Source organism: Muscardinus avellanarius (genome assembly GCF_963383645.1).
Source record: "Muscardinus avellanarius genome assembly, chromosome: 9".
In the NCBI taxonomy this organism is placed as follows: domain Eukaryota; kingdom Metazoa; phylum Chordata; class Mammalia; order Rodentia; family Gliridae; genus Muscardinus; species Muscardinus avellanarius.
In genome coordinates, this window is record NC_137795.1 from 34,766,502 (window position 1) to 34,781,994 (window position 15,493).

At 35.5% G+C, this 15,493-nt stretch overlaps 1 protein-coding gene across 1 annotated transcript in view; it reads right to left on the reverse strand.

Annotated features, from left to right (window-relative positions):
* Nucleotides 1-15,493, reverse strand: part of LRRC72 (leucine rich repeat containing 72) — a gene marked incomplete at both ends in the record, with an annotated part of 57,213 nt that overhangs the window by 12,818 nt on the left and 28,902 nt on the right. The window contains 2 exons of the mRNA XM_080701178.1: nucleotides 7,862-7,972; nucleotides 9,288-9,369. Coding sequence (XP_080557304.1) covers nucleotides 7,862-7,972; nucleotides 9,288-9,369 — 193 coding nt within the window. The remainder of the gene's footprint in view (nucleotides 1-7,861; nucleotides 7,973-9,287; nucleotides 9,370-15,493) is intronic.

Genomic DNA, 15,493 nt, shown 5'->3' on the forward strand with positions numbered 1-15,493 from the left:
AGCTATTGCAGAAAACACCCATCAACAAAATGCAGCTCTCTTATTACGCATGTTAAATTTAAGAATATTGCTATAGACTAATCATAAAATACAGAGAAATTTAGTAAATGCATGATAATATTAGGCATTAGATACCCAGACAAAACTTAATACTTATGTTTGCAACATAAAGATTGGAAGGGGCATGCTTAAAAGACAAACTAGTTAGCAAACTAGTTAAAAACTAAAAAAAAAAAAAAAAAAAAAATCAATAATCTAGATGTTTCCTCTGTAGGCAATAAAACATTCTTTTATTTGTTGAATAAGCACACGTTTTTTTTTTTTTCCTGGCTAATATAATCCTTATATATGGCTATTCCCAGTGGAAAACATGAACTTTAAAGGGACATAAAGCAAAGCAGGCAATGGAATACACCTGGTGTATAACAAAGACTGAGGAAAAGCATAAAAGAAAACATGGGACCAGGAGCAACAAAGAAATATAAAAGGAAGGAAAGACATATGTATTAGGGGACATGAAAGAAAAAATGAAATGAAAATTTCAAGATTTCTTAAGAGACAAAAAAGGGTTTGAATTTTTTTCTTGAAAGAGAAGGAATTTAAAGTTGGAACAAATAATTATAACTACAGGATAGGGAATAGAACGGATGTATATTACACCAGCAATAAGGACAGATTTTTTAAAAATCCACAGGGATCATGTATTGTAGTCTGAGCCAGAGAAAGTAAAGGATACCCTTCAAGGATATAAAAACAAAACACAATTGTTTTTAATGAGAATTTAGGAGGAAGAAAAAGTCACAAATGTCTTAGTGCAGAAGTCTGCTTTGTGGTTACTGTCTTGGGGAATCACATCTGACACCTCATTACCCTGCATTACATTAGAGCAGCTGGAAGTCAGTTGGCCCTTGCATGTGATGTTAATGGAAAATGTACCAACAGCTCCCAATGACGTTTACTCTTTGTGTACCCTTCATATTGTCTTTTAAAAATATTTTTATTGGCGCATTGTAATTATACATCCTAATGAGGTTCAAAGTCACACAGACAGACTTGCATACAGGTCTTGGTATGATTCCTTGTAGGTCCCACCTTGCCACCCACCCTCCCCTGTATATAGCATATAGATTGGTAGTGATACCTTTATATTGTTTTTTTCCTAGGAAAACAAGACTGCTTAACTTTTTTTTCTTGGCTTTTTTCTCCTGATCCCTCATTAAGTAACTTCTCTGTGTAAACTTAAAGCTCTAGCTCCAGTTAAAAAAAGCACTAACTTTAGATTTACATGTTATTATTTATTGACAAGGTGTCTGGGTACTAAAACCATGTGTGTTTGGTGTGGTTCACTCTTCAGTCTCATCTGAGTGTAAAATCTGAGTGACAGAAAGTCAGAGAACTGAACTGGTAGCTCAGCCCTTGCTTACATTAACTTTAAAAAAAAGTAAAGTGAACTAAATAATTTGAAAGACATCTCATCTTTATCACTTTTCACTTCTTGCTAGCTCTTAAATTTTAGAAGGAAGCAATCCTATGTTCAACTTTCTCTTTCCCCCTTCCATACTATTAAACATTTAACATTTTGGATTTATGAGTTTTAGATAGATGCTACCAAAATTACCATAAATTAAGTTTCTAAGATATGAAATCAGTTTCCTGTGTCTGAATGTTCTGAAAGCCTTCTGTGATGTATGAGCACATTCCTTTAGAAACTATGAAGCAAAATTGCTTACACTTTCACTTTCAATAGGTTAATACTATTTAATCCACCTTTCCTCCAGGCTACTTATTGAGTACACCTCAGTGGCGCCAGCACTGTCTTGCTTATCTTAATTTGGGATTCAGAGTCTAAGCAATTTACATTTTCCCAATAATATATCAAAATGTCTCTCCAGCAGCTTACTGCACAAGCTGGAGTTACATGAGTCATATTTGTGGAGATACTTCTTAATGAATCAGAAGAGAGAGAAAGAAAAAGAAGATAGAGTCATTGAAATAATTGGCTTCAGTAAATTTTTTTAAACTTTGAAAGCAGAATTTAAAAAAATTATCACTCAACTGGATCCAAATGTTTTAAAAGCACCTTTGAAAAAAGTTTATGTAATTAATAAGAGATCAGTATACCTTTTAATTGGTGGGAGAAATGATACAGAGAAATTAAAAGCTTATGCATAATAGCTTGTGGAAGGAGGTTCAGCTGTCAATGATTAGACACCTAGATTATGAAGTTCTGTGTCAAGTTTACTTAGACGGGTCGGTGTCTCCATGTTATCATGATCTCATTTTAACTCTAGTCTGTGGGCCACCCACAACACATGCTTTTACTAAATATGGAAATCAGCCTTGATTTCAAAAGGCAAACAGAATAAAGCAGGAGATGAAGAGAATAGAGGGATCAGAGCATTCTCTTCTAGATAAACAGCAGTGGAAGAAGCTGTTGGTTCTTTTATTTGGTGAATTGTCTTGTATGGAAGAGTTGGTTCCCCCTTAGGCATTACAGGTCCAGAGGCTCCAAAGAAGAGTCCCCTGAGATCACAGCCGAACCCTACCTCCAAGCATCCATCTTCACCCTTGGCTCTTTGTCATCAACAGTGGTACCATCCACTGCTGATGACAAGAGTAGAGAATGAGCCAGGTGTGGTGGTGCACGCTTGTAATCCCCACGCTTGGGAGGCAGAGACAGGAGGATCGCACAGGTTCGAAGCCAGCCTTGCTGGTTTAAGAGACCCTGTTTCCAAATTAAAAAAAAAAAATACATATATGTGTGTGTGTGTGTGTGTGTGTGTGTGTGTGTGTGTGTGTGTGGTGTCTGGGAGTGTAATGCGGAGGTAGAAGTGTTTCCAGGAACCCCAGTACCACCAAACAAACAAACAAACAAAAAAAGTAGAGAATGTGTAAGAACAGCATCTGAGGAAACATGGAGACTCTCTTAAAAGAGCGAACTCCTGGCCCCAACACCAATTGTCACTTCTGGAAGCTCCACTAGGAAGCAGGTCCTAACAATTAGGAAATAGAAGACTCTGAAGATACTTTCCAACAGCACAGCTTAATGAAACATGGAGAAAATTTGAGCCAAGTGAGGAGAATGAAAGCTTAAGAGCAGAAGAAAGGGGTTAAACATTTTGTTGCTGGTGATATTTTTCCCCTTAGTACTCAAAAAGAGACAGTAAAGACAAGATCGGGCCCATTCAAGGTGGTGTTCCCAGAGTGAAAGAGGTTTGGGGAGGGAAATGGGAACGGGACAACGGAGGTCTGATGAGAAAAACAGTTCAAATAATATCAAGTTTATATATGAAGGCGTCACTACCAGTCTCACTCACATATACAGGGACGGGGCAGTGGGTTAAGATCTGGAGGGAACATCAAGTGCTATGTGCATGTATGTTCGTATCACTTTGAACTTCACTGTGATGTATAATTAGGATGCATGAATAAAAGTATAAAAAAAGAAGAAAAAGAAAATTTTTGTTTTAAGGGTGGGGGTAAGAAGACTAAAGTCTTGAAGTAGGTCCTTTTTTAATGTCAAATGTATATTTCTATGCTATAGTTGCCTTAGCACAATTTGTAAAAGAAAGGAATCAAAAAAATTTTTTTTTTGGTCAGGATGTTTTCTCTGCAACTGAAAAAAAGAAAATAAGCACCCTGGTACCAGAATTATACTATTTCTTTCACATCATTCTTAAAAGTTGCATCTAAATATTTTCCTTAGATACCCTTCTTTTTTTTTTTTTAAGGAAGGGAAAATATCCTTTGGAAAAACTGGATTAATCAAAGAACAGATGTAAGATAGCTTTTGTCAGAGAATATATCTAGAACATCTTTATTTTTAGTACACTCTTACTAATTGCCATATTATTATTTAATATAACAGCCATACTTTATTACATAAAACAAAGTACACTAAAAATAAACAACAATATTAGAAACAAACTGGAATTTGGTGCATCTTAAATCTTTGGGTGATTAGCTATTAGCTAAGGTGTAGGGGAATACAAATTTCATCTCAATACAAATGCAACTCTCTCATGAAGTGGGTCTTAGACATGTGGATTCTGATGTTGAAAGATTTTGGAGAGAAGAAACAAGGAAAATAGAGCTGGGAAAAGAGGGTGTGGAAAGATAGACCTCCTGGAGAGAAGAGGTGGGGCCCCTGACAGGAATTCCAGTTACCAGGACCTCACACTCTGCTGCTGGGTTCAGGCCTCCCTGAAGCTCACTCTTTGCCATGCGGCTCCTGGGCAATCGCTTGGCACTCCCCCCCACAAATGCCAGTGGAGGGTGCGATGCTGAACTGGATTAGAGGTTTGCCCTCCAGGCTATTTTCTCACCCTCTGAAGAACTTGTCATTGAAGTGGAATACTAATAATGTTTTAGAATTTTATATGCTTTTATCACTTGAAAACACAAAAATTACAACAGTATTTGAAAACACATGGTTTTCTCATTTTACCTAATGAGCTGAATCTAATGCGATTGCAAATGAGGCTCATAGAAACATAATCTGAGGATGTTACTGCACAAACAATGTTATATTAGTAATCTAGTAAGTACAAACATTTTTTTCCATGTAATATATTTAACCAAAACGAAGCATGGGATCAACGTGTGAATATTTGCTATCAAGAATTTTCAGGTTTTTTTTTTTTTTATAATTGGGCATACCATTTTCTCCATTCTAAAAAAAAGTAAGCCTGTGGCAAGATTTCAAGTTAGAACAATTATAGGTATAACTTGAATTTCATCACTTTGATTTAACTGTCATGACAGGTAATAATAAGGCTGGTATATTACAAGGCTGGCCTTCAAAGAATGACAAGGTCATTCTACCCTCCCACAGGCCTGACACAATTATGTACACACATGTACCCATTCTTTTTTTTTTTTTTTTTTTTGGTAATGGGAATTGAATCCAGCGGCATTCTACCTCTGAGCTATTACCCCCCAACCCCAGTACTTTTTTTCAAAAAAACAGGGTCTTCATAAGGGCTGAGAGTCTTGCTATGTTTCTGAGGCTGACTTCAAACCTGTGATCCTCTTACACTAACCTCCCAAGTGCTGAGATTACAGGCCTGCAACACTCTTCCTGACTTCATGTGCACCCTTGAAAAGTAGGGCATAGAAAGAATTTCAGAGTCCACTCAACTCTGCACCAAGCACCTCAGGGCATATTCCTATTTTATTAGGCCAACCTTGTTTACTACTCTCTTAATGTTGTTTTATAACATAAGTTTGCTTAAATTACTGAATGTTTATGTGTAGCAAATTGATCAAATAGTTTGTTCAGTTTAAGAGTCTATTACCTAGTAGAGTGTCATAAAGTGAATGTGTGATAAATATTTATTGACTGAATGAATAAATTGTAAATATGTAATGAATAAGTAAACAAGTAATAAAAACAAAGCATAAATTTAAGTTTCAACATTTTTTGGTAGCTTGGATAAATCTCTGAGCCTTGTATTTTTATCACTGAAGAGAAAATACTTTAATTACATTACAAGGTTGCTGTAAAGATCTCTGTATAGCTTATATGTAAATATAAGATAAAGATGAGAATATAAGAAAGCATTTTCTCAAAAGGAAAGACTCAAACATGTTACTATAATGATTATTATTTAAATATTAATATTTTATTGTTTCTGTTTACTACTTAGCAGAATTTCTAGACTATATGCAATTTCTTAATTTATTATCTTATTTAAATAATATGCAATAAACAACTTTTATTTTTGTTGCTGCTTTCAAAATAGCATTTAATGGTAAAAAATATTTTTTAAGAAGTGTTTTACAGCATTCTCTCAGTTTTTAAAGTAATTCTCAGAGGTAGCTATTAGCCTCTTTTATAGAAAAACACAGATGATAGTTCCAGATCTAGCATAACTAGTCTTTTAATCATAGAAGTATTTGTTCAGCATAGAAGAGCACGATAAATATTTGGGCCAATTTTAAGTCTCTCATGGAATATCAGAAAGCTTTGAAAAACTTACAGTAGGTAGCCTTATTATGCCCACAAAATAATAATAAAATTAGCATGAACTTGGTGTGATTTTGAGATTTTAATATTTAGATTTAAAGAATCAACCTAAAAACACAGGAATCATTTCTCCTCAGTAGAGTAGATGTTAGTGATAATGAAAATACATAGAAGCATTAGTAACTATATATGGTCTATTTAAAAGGAACAAAAGAGGCCGGGCGTGGTGGCCCACGCTTGTAATCCCCACGCTTGGGAGGCAGAGACAGGAGGATCGCGCAGGTTCGAAGCCAGCCGCGCACGCTGGCTTAGGAGACCCTGTTTCCAAATAAAAATGTAAAAATAGGTCTGGGACTGTAGAAGGGCTTCCAGGAACCGCAGTACCACCAAAAAAAAAAAAAAAAGAGTAATAATAATAATAATAATAATAAGAAGAAGAAGAAGAAGAAGAAGAACAAAAGAACTAAGTTGATCTGATCAGAATCTTCACCATCAGCACTAGTTTACATGTATTCAAAATACTGATCCAGGCATTTCTGAAAAATGAATAGAAAATAAACAGGGGAAAAATGTTTATTTCATAACATATAGAAGTCTCCAAACTCTGAAGTCTGCAGTATACTCATTGGCCTGAAGGTCTCTTACCTGATGCACCTTGAATCATTTGTCTTGTGTTTTGTGCTGCAGTTGTGTACACATTTATTAACCCTCAGGGCCATAAACATGTTCAGAGTAGGAACTGCTGTTATTTTTTTAACCCCTTCCCAGACAGACTTATTTAGTACTGAAGGCAGTTCATTTTTGGGTATGATTCAGTACATATGAGTGAAATGTGTCGCTTACTGTAGTGAAAGTTTCACATGATATACATTAACAAACATATCAGTGTCAATCACTAAGCAAAACAAGAGAAGGAGGGAAGGGGAGAGAATAGGGCAGGAACTGGTAAAGCCTAATTGGGTGATGTGTGCATGTGTGCCTCCGCCATCTTGTACTCCATTAAGATGTATGACAATGCACCAATAAAAAAATTAAAAAATAAAAAGCTTACTCTTTTTTAAAATTGTTTAACTTACTTTATTAATGTGCTTCACATATCACACAATCTATTTAAAATATCCAGCTCATGCATTTTTAGTATATTCATCAAGATGTGAAACATATCACTTTAGTCTACTTAGAATATTAAATCATCCCCAAAAGAAACCCTACACCTCTCATTCTTCAGTTATCATCTTCCAATTCTCTCATCTTTCTAGCTCTAAGCAAACACTCATCTATTTAAGTATAGTCTTTTTTTTTTTTTTTGCTGGTCTGGGGATGGAACCCAGGGGAATTTGACCTCTGAGCTACACTCCCTGCCCTAGTTTTATTCTTTATTTTGAAACAGGGTCTCACTAAGTTGCAGAGTGCCTCACTAGGTAGCTGAGGCTGTCTGTGAACCGGGATCCTCAGGTCTCCGCCTCCCAGATGCTGGGATTACAAGTGTGCGTGCCACCATGCCCGGCAAGTATAGTCATCTTTAAGTGTTGCCGTATCTATGGATGTGCCATAGATACGGCATAGATGTTTGGGGTATTTCATATAAATGAAATCATATAGTATGTGTTAAAGCATACTGTGGAGTAAAACAAAAATCAAATTTAAATATGTGCATCCTCTTTTGTTAGTTTTGTCATTTTCTTTTGCATGCCATATCATTGCACAAATAATTCTACCAGTTCTTTTAAAAACATGCCTTAAAAAGCAATAAAAGCTAGTTATGTTTCAGGAACATCTAGGTATTTTAGCAATAAACATTGCTTTTTAATGAACCTTAAACTTCAAAAGTGGAAAAATATTTTGTGTTATTACTATTTTAATTTATGACCGTATAAAAGTACAAATTATTACTTAGGGTCTTCAGATTTAGCAGTCCCTTTAATTCCTTCACTGTTGCGTCAATGCTTGTCAACTCATTGTGGTGTAGCAGGAGTATATGCAATGAAGGCAAATAGTGCAGGCCTAAAAAAAATTAAAAATTTACAAGATTTTATATATTTTTTCAGCTTATTTACTTTTTAAATTAACAAGTGAAAATAAACATTTTAATGCTAATTAGACATGCTCACTGAACAAAACAAAAGAATATATTATAGCTAGTAAAAAGAGAAATGCCCATTAATGGTATTGTGAATTATTGTTAAGCATACAACAAAAGCATATGAATTCAAATAATTGATTGCAATGTGGAATATTGGGTCAATGTTTTCCCATTATTATTTTACTTGTTTTTTAGTAACAATGATTTTGCTTGTTTGAGTTAGAGGGCTTCTTTTTTTTTTTTTTTTTTTGGTTCTGTGGGGTGTGTGTGTGTGTGTGTTTGCAAATGTTATTTCGATTTTTAATGCCAATCAAGGGAGTAATTACTCATCCAATGCAATGCTTTTTAAATTGCTCAGCTAAATATTTTCTTTCTACAATATGGAACCATATATTAATATTATTTTGTTATTTCTAAACTGCACATTTTTCTATATTTTTAAACAAATCAAAGTGAGATGAATCTGAAAGTCACATTATAGTTTAATTGATAAGATTTTCTTTCTTTGTTGTATTTCTTTTCTTAATGACATGTGAAATTATGGTGGGTATTGAAGTTTATGGTGATTTGATTCCATGATGTTTAATATTTATTAATGCTCTCAAGTATTGCTAAATTGTTTTCCACAATATTTAGTTTGTGTTTAACTGCTTTGGAGAAAGACAAAATTTCTACATTAAGAACACATTTTTGAGGCCGGGTGTGCTGGCACACGCTTGTAATCCCAGCATTTGTGAGGCTGAGACAGGAGAATCTCGGTTCGTGGCGAGCCTCAGATACTTAGTGAGGCCCCTTACAACTCAGTGAGAACCTGTTTCAAAATAAAGAATACAAAATAGGGCTGGAGGTGTAGCTCCTAGGTAAAATGCCCCTGGGCTCCATTCCAAATACTGAAAAAAAAAAACAAAAACAAAAAACACTTTTTTTCCATCTTGTATCAGCCTCCCAAATGCTGGGATTACAAGCGTGAGCGACCACACCTGACTCACAATTTTTTAAATTTGAATAAGACACATGATAACATTAAGACACACGATAATATTAAATACGGAAAACAATCTAACAGTACATTTCTTGAAATGAAATGTACATAGAAACATCTAAAAATAAATTTGTCACATATCTTCAACAGAAATGTTAAAAACAGATTTTTGTATGTCATTAACAATTACCATAGTTGAAAGCTATTACTTACTTGAAAATCTATTCAATCAACAAAGGAAATTTAAGACATACCTTCTATCTCAAATATTGCATTGTTGTTTAAATATAGCTCTGTCAGGCAATAGTTTCTAGTCAAAAATGCTATCCCATGGAGCTGAAAATGGAAGAGAACATGTTTTCTACAATGATTATAGATGTGTATTTACAATTATAATAATTATAATTTGAGCTTTTCAGCAATTAATTTTGCACTGGGCTGTGAGTTGTTATCTGGATTGTCTTTGAGGGTTGCATGATGAAAAGAATGTTTTTAGCCAACTTTAAACAAACTTCTCTTACTACGTTTTGACTACATTCCCTTGTCTGGCTTTCAAAGCCTTGGTAATCTGTCCTGGTCCTTTTTCTCCAACAACATTTCTCCTAGTTTTGATGCAGATAGTCTCAGATTTGGCTTCAGATATTCATTCATCCACCATGTATTATTAGTCTGAGGTGAGGGTTCTCTCCTCAGATAATACTGTGGCCATTTCTGCATCTGTGTGAGGCCTGCTTTCTCTTTGCCTGTATGTTTTTTGCTCTTCTTCTGGGTTTATTTCTGTTTACTTTCCAGCATTAGCTCCAGGCCATCAAGACACCCTCAACCATGCATGAGTGGATTGCCACAGTTACATGCCCACAATTCCAGAGATTTGCTGAGATCTTTCTTCGGTCTCCTTTGTCTTATGACTGCCTTGCTCTTTTGACCCACTTACATGTTTCTTTAAATGTCTACTTGCTTTTAGCACTTTGAGTCATCTCCTGGATCATGGTCTGATTCTGACTCTCTATTTTTCCTTAGTCTAAAACCCATCCTTTCTTTGTTTCATCATCCTTCTGGGACACCGCTCTCCTCAGTTTAGCCAAGGACTGTGTAGTCTGAAGAGACAAAAGAGGTAACTCTGCCCATCAGGGCTGGTGCTAATAGTGTAACCAGCCTCTAGCCACAACAGGAGGACGAGGCACGTGTAATCCTGTTACCTCTGTTACTTTGCAGTTTATCATTTTTCACAAAGTCTTACCTGACAACCTCTGTGTTCATGAACCTCTGTTTTCTTGACCACTTTTACGCAATCTGACACAAAATTAATCTCTAGATCACTATCTTTTTATGTCTTCTTTAAGGAAAAGAACCACATATGTACAGTAGCATATCCTTTTCATCTTCCTGCTCACCTAACAATATGGTGAAGTTGCATCTTACTTTTAAGATTTAATTAAAATCTAATGTATGAGTTAGAAATAGTCAAAAGCACTCTCTTGAAAATTCCTCAAATTAACCACAAAGGGTATTCAATGCTTGAACTCCACTTAAAAATACTGACTCTATAACCTTGATAAAATTTCACATATTTGTACAAATTATAACAAGATGTAGTAAAACCACAGAAGAAGATTAGGAATGTTCTGAGAATAACGGATTAGTTAAATAAAAAGGTGATATCTTTGTTATTTTAAAATAATCTATCAGGGAGAAGATTCTCATGAAAGTTATTGATCAAGTATATCTAAGAACTTTATATATACAGAAATATATGCTCATGACTCTAAATTTGTTTTTTAAAGTTTATGATAGAAATTAGTATTATAGCCAGGCCTGGTGGCACATGTATATAATCCCAGTACCTACATACATAAGTATGTAAGGGGGCTGAGACAGCAGGATTGCAGGTTTAAAACCACCCTCAGCAATTTAGTAAGGCTCTCAGCAACTTAGTTAGACCTTGTTTCCAAATAAAAATAAAATAGGTCTGGGAGTATAGCCTGGAGGTAGAAGGCCCTTGTGTTCCATCCTTAGTTTCACACACATACACACAAAAAGAAACTAGTATTATTAAGTAGAACTGTCTTCTCACTTGAGGAGTAGATTCAGTTAAACAAATGCCAACCCATTTGTCAGTAAGAATTTATTGGAAATTTTACATATATCCTTCTCACATCTCAACACAACCATTTTATTTATTTATTCTTATTTTTTCATGGTACTGGGAATTGAACTGGGGGGCATTCTATTTCTAAACTACACCCACAAGCCCTATTTTTTATTTTTTATTTTGAAACAGGGTCTCACTGAGTAGCTAAGAATGTCTGCAAACCACGATCCTCCTATCTCAGCCTCTCAAAAGCTGGAATTACAAGTGTGTGCCACCACGCCCGGCTTAACCATTTTAGATTGTACCCAAAGTTTGAAAACTGAATTCTTTGATTTTCTTTCATTTCTCCTTACTGTGTTAACATTCACATACCAGTCCTGAAAATCAAAACTTTCTAAGCTGGGCATAGTAGCCCATATTTATACTCCTAGTACTTGTGAGTTTGAGGAAGGAAGATCGCAGCCAGCCTCAGCAACTTAGGGAGTCCCTTAGCAACCTAGCAAGATCCTGTATCAAAATAAAAAATAAATAGGGCTGAGGGTGTAGTTCAGAGATAGAATGCCCCTGGGAATCCCCAGTAGCACAAAAAAACAAAACAAAACAAAAAACAAACAAAACCCACAACTGTTTTTAGACAATGTCAAACAGTCCTGGAGTGGTCTGAGGAAAATAAAAAAGTTGTTCCCAGTTGAAAACAGCTGATTTGGGAGGAGAGGCAAGAAAACAGAGGATATTTATTATTTATTATGAGATAGGCATTAAGTTAGAGGTTTCCACAGACATTATCCAGTATGATCCTTAGGAAATTAGCATATTTTTAATTTTTATATTATTTACTCTCTCCAGTTTACCTAAGAGAAAAGAGAAGCTCAGAGAAGTTAAACAACCTTCTTTATGTCCATAGATCATAAGTAGCAGGAGTACACATCCCGATCCAAGCCTGTGTGACTCTCAAACCCAAAATTTAGCATATATTATGTCATAATTGGCCCCCTTAATTTGGGGTGGGGCATCTTCTATATAAGCCAGCTGTAAGTTAATCATTTGAAAATTAGATTCAATAACAGAAAACATTCAATAAATACTTATTTCTTTTTGCTGGTCTAGGGATGGGACCCAGGGGCATTTGACCTCTGAGCTACACCCCCTGCACTATTTTTTATTCTTTATTTTTAAAACAGGGTCTCACTAAGTTACAGAGGGCCTCACTAAGTAGCTGAGGCTGTTCATGAACCACAATCCTCTGGTTTCAGCCTCCCGAATGCTGGGATTACAAGCGTGCGCCACCACGCCCAGCTCATAAATGAATTTAATCCTAATATTTCAGCAATAACCTTAAAACATGTTTAAAAATACATCCAAAATATTTTATCTGAAATGCAATGGAAGAGAGACAAAATAATTTCTCATATGTACGTATCAATATATTTAATCTTCACTATAAACTCGTGAGGTAGGATCATTGTTATTTTTTTTATTTTAAGATGTTAAAAGTAAGACATAGAGAGGCTAAATAACTTGACCAAGATTGCACATTTAGTACTGGAACTGAGTTTCACCCAGGCTCCAGGGTCTCTATTGGAAATCACTGCATTTGACTAACCTCTGGGGTAGGAAGCTGAGTTCTTCTGCCCAGCTCATTCTAGATTCAGTTTGAGCCACTGGATTCATTGTCTCTGTCCACTTGATCTACATCATCTCAAATTATTTGAGTTCTTCTTAACAGTAGCTCTACCCTGGTTACTCAACCTCAGGCTAGCTTTGGGACCTAGACATTGTTCTATTCTTTCCCCACCTTATAGATGTTCTCATGTTTTTTTATAAGACCTTTCCACAGACACTAGATGCATTATGATTACCAATCAATCTGAACTAAAAGAACTGCCCGACATTAGTGCTGAGCGTCGTCATATACATGTAAGTGCTCTTGCTCTGGGCTTTCTCAGCTCTTCCTTTCAGCATTCTTTTTTTTTTTCTCCTCCTAACATCTTTGCCCTGACTGTTGCTATTCCTTTTTTCTTCCCACAAATTCACTTTCAATATGTTTTAAAGTCACATTTCTGAATGTTCCAGAGGTAAACTTATATTATTCATAAACATTAAGATATAGGGTATTCTCAGGCTTATTTCTTTCCAATTAGAGGAGCATGGCCAATGACTCTGTAATTATTTGCTTTCAGGTCAGTTTAAATAGCTATGGATAATCTCAGAAAACTTTGCAATAACCCTCCAATTATGCTCCATAACAATTTCCCAAGTTACCAGCTTGTAAAATCAGCTTTGAAGACTATGTTGATGAAACTCAAATAGTGTCACTAACATAAAGAATGGCTTCAAAAAGCTCGTGTCCTTCTGAAACAAGACCACAGAACTTCAGACTTGCAAAGCAAACTCAAATTTATACACATGATAAAAACTCTTAATAGAATAGGCATGAAAGGAATGTACCTCAACACAATGAAGAAATGACAAGCCTGTAGCTAACATCATTCTCGATGGTGAAAAGTTGAAAGCGGTTCCTCTAAGATCAGGGACAAGGCAAATAGGCCCACTCTCACCACATTTTTCCCTGGAAGTCCTGGTCAGTGTAATTATGCAAAAATATCAAAATAAAGAAAAGGCATTCTAATAGGAAAGGAAAAAGGAAATTTTCTCCTCTATGCTAATAATATGATCTCATATAGAGAAAACTCCAAATACGACAGGCATACACACACACACACACACACACACACACACACACACTCACACACACACACACATAAAACCAAAACCATAAAACTGACAAATTTAATAAAGTTACAGGATACAAAATTAGTATACAAAAATAGTTTCATTTCTATATGCTAGTAAAAGAATCCCATTTAAAATAGCAATAACTAAAAAAGTAGGTATTAATTTAACCAAGGAAGTAAAAGACCTGTACATGGAAAACAATACAACAATAATAAAACTGATTGAAGAAAACACAAATAAATGGAACGATGTCCCATGTTCACAATGTAGGAAAATTAGTGTTGTGAAAATGTCCATATCAGTTGGGCGTGGTGGCGCACACTTATAATCCCAGTACTTGGGAGGATAAGACAGGAGGATCCAGATTCTCTGCCAGCCTCAGCTACTTAGTGAGGCCCTCCGCAACTTAGTGAGACCATGTTTCAAAATAAAGAATAAAAAATAGGTCTGCAGGTATAGCTCAGAGATAGAATGCCCCTGAGTTCAATCTTCAGCACCACACACACACACACAAATGTACATATTACCTAAAGAAGCCCACAGATTCAGTGCAATTTCTATCAAAATTCCAATGTAATTTTTTGGTACAAATAGAAAAAAAAAAAATCCTTAAATCTACACGGAACCACAAAAGGCCCTGAGTAGCCAAAACAATCTTGAGCAAAAGGAAAAAAGCTGTAAGCATCACACCCCCCAGTTTCAAAACATATTACGTAAAGCAACTGTAATGAACACAACATGTTACTGGCATAAAAATAGACATATCCAACAATGGAGCAAGATAGAAAGCCCAGAAATAAACCCGCAGATTTATGGTCAGTTGATTTTTGACAAAGGTGCCAAGAACACACACAGGGAAAGGACAGTCTCCAATAAATTTTAGGAAAACTAGCTATGTACAAGTGAAAGAATGGAATACAACATATACAAAAATCAATTCAAAATGGATTTAGGAAATAAATATAAAACCTGAAGCTGAAACTATAGAGAAAAAGCTGTGCAACACTGGTCTAGGCAACAATTTCTTGGTTTGACCCTGAAGGCACAGTCAATAAAAGTAAAAGTGGACACATCAGATGGACGTCCTTCTGTACAGCAGAATACTTAATAATATGAAGAGCCACCCCACAGAATGAGAGAAAGCATCTGCAAACCACATATACATATATGGTTTATATGTATCCAAAATATGCAGACTCAAAAAAAACTCCATAGAAAAAAACTTGATAAAAAATGGGTGGAAGACTGGGATAGGTATCTCTCAAAAGAACATACAAATGGCCAACGGTACATTTAAAAATGCTCACCTAGCTGGGCGTGGTGGTGCAGGCTTGTAATCCCAGTATTTGGGAGGCTGAAACAGGGAGATCATGGTTCACAGACAGCCTCAGCTACTTAGGGCCTTTGCAATTCAGTGAGACCCTGTTTCAAAATAAGGAATAAAAAATAGGGCTGAGGATGTTGCTTGGAGGTAGACTGCCCCTGAGTTCCATCACCAATACCACCAAAAAAAAAAAAAAAAGCTCACCCATCAGTAATCATTAAGAAAATGCCAATTAAAATCATAATGGTATATCACTGTACACATATACAAATGGATTTTATTTAAAAAGATAAGTATTGGTGAGGATG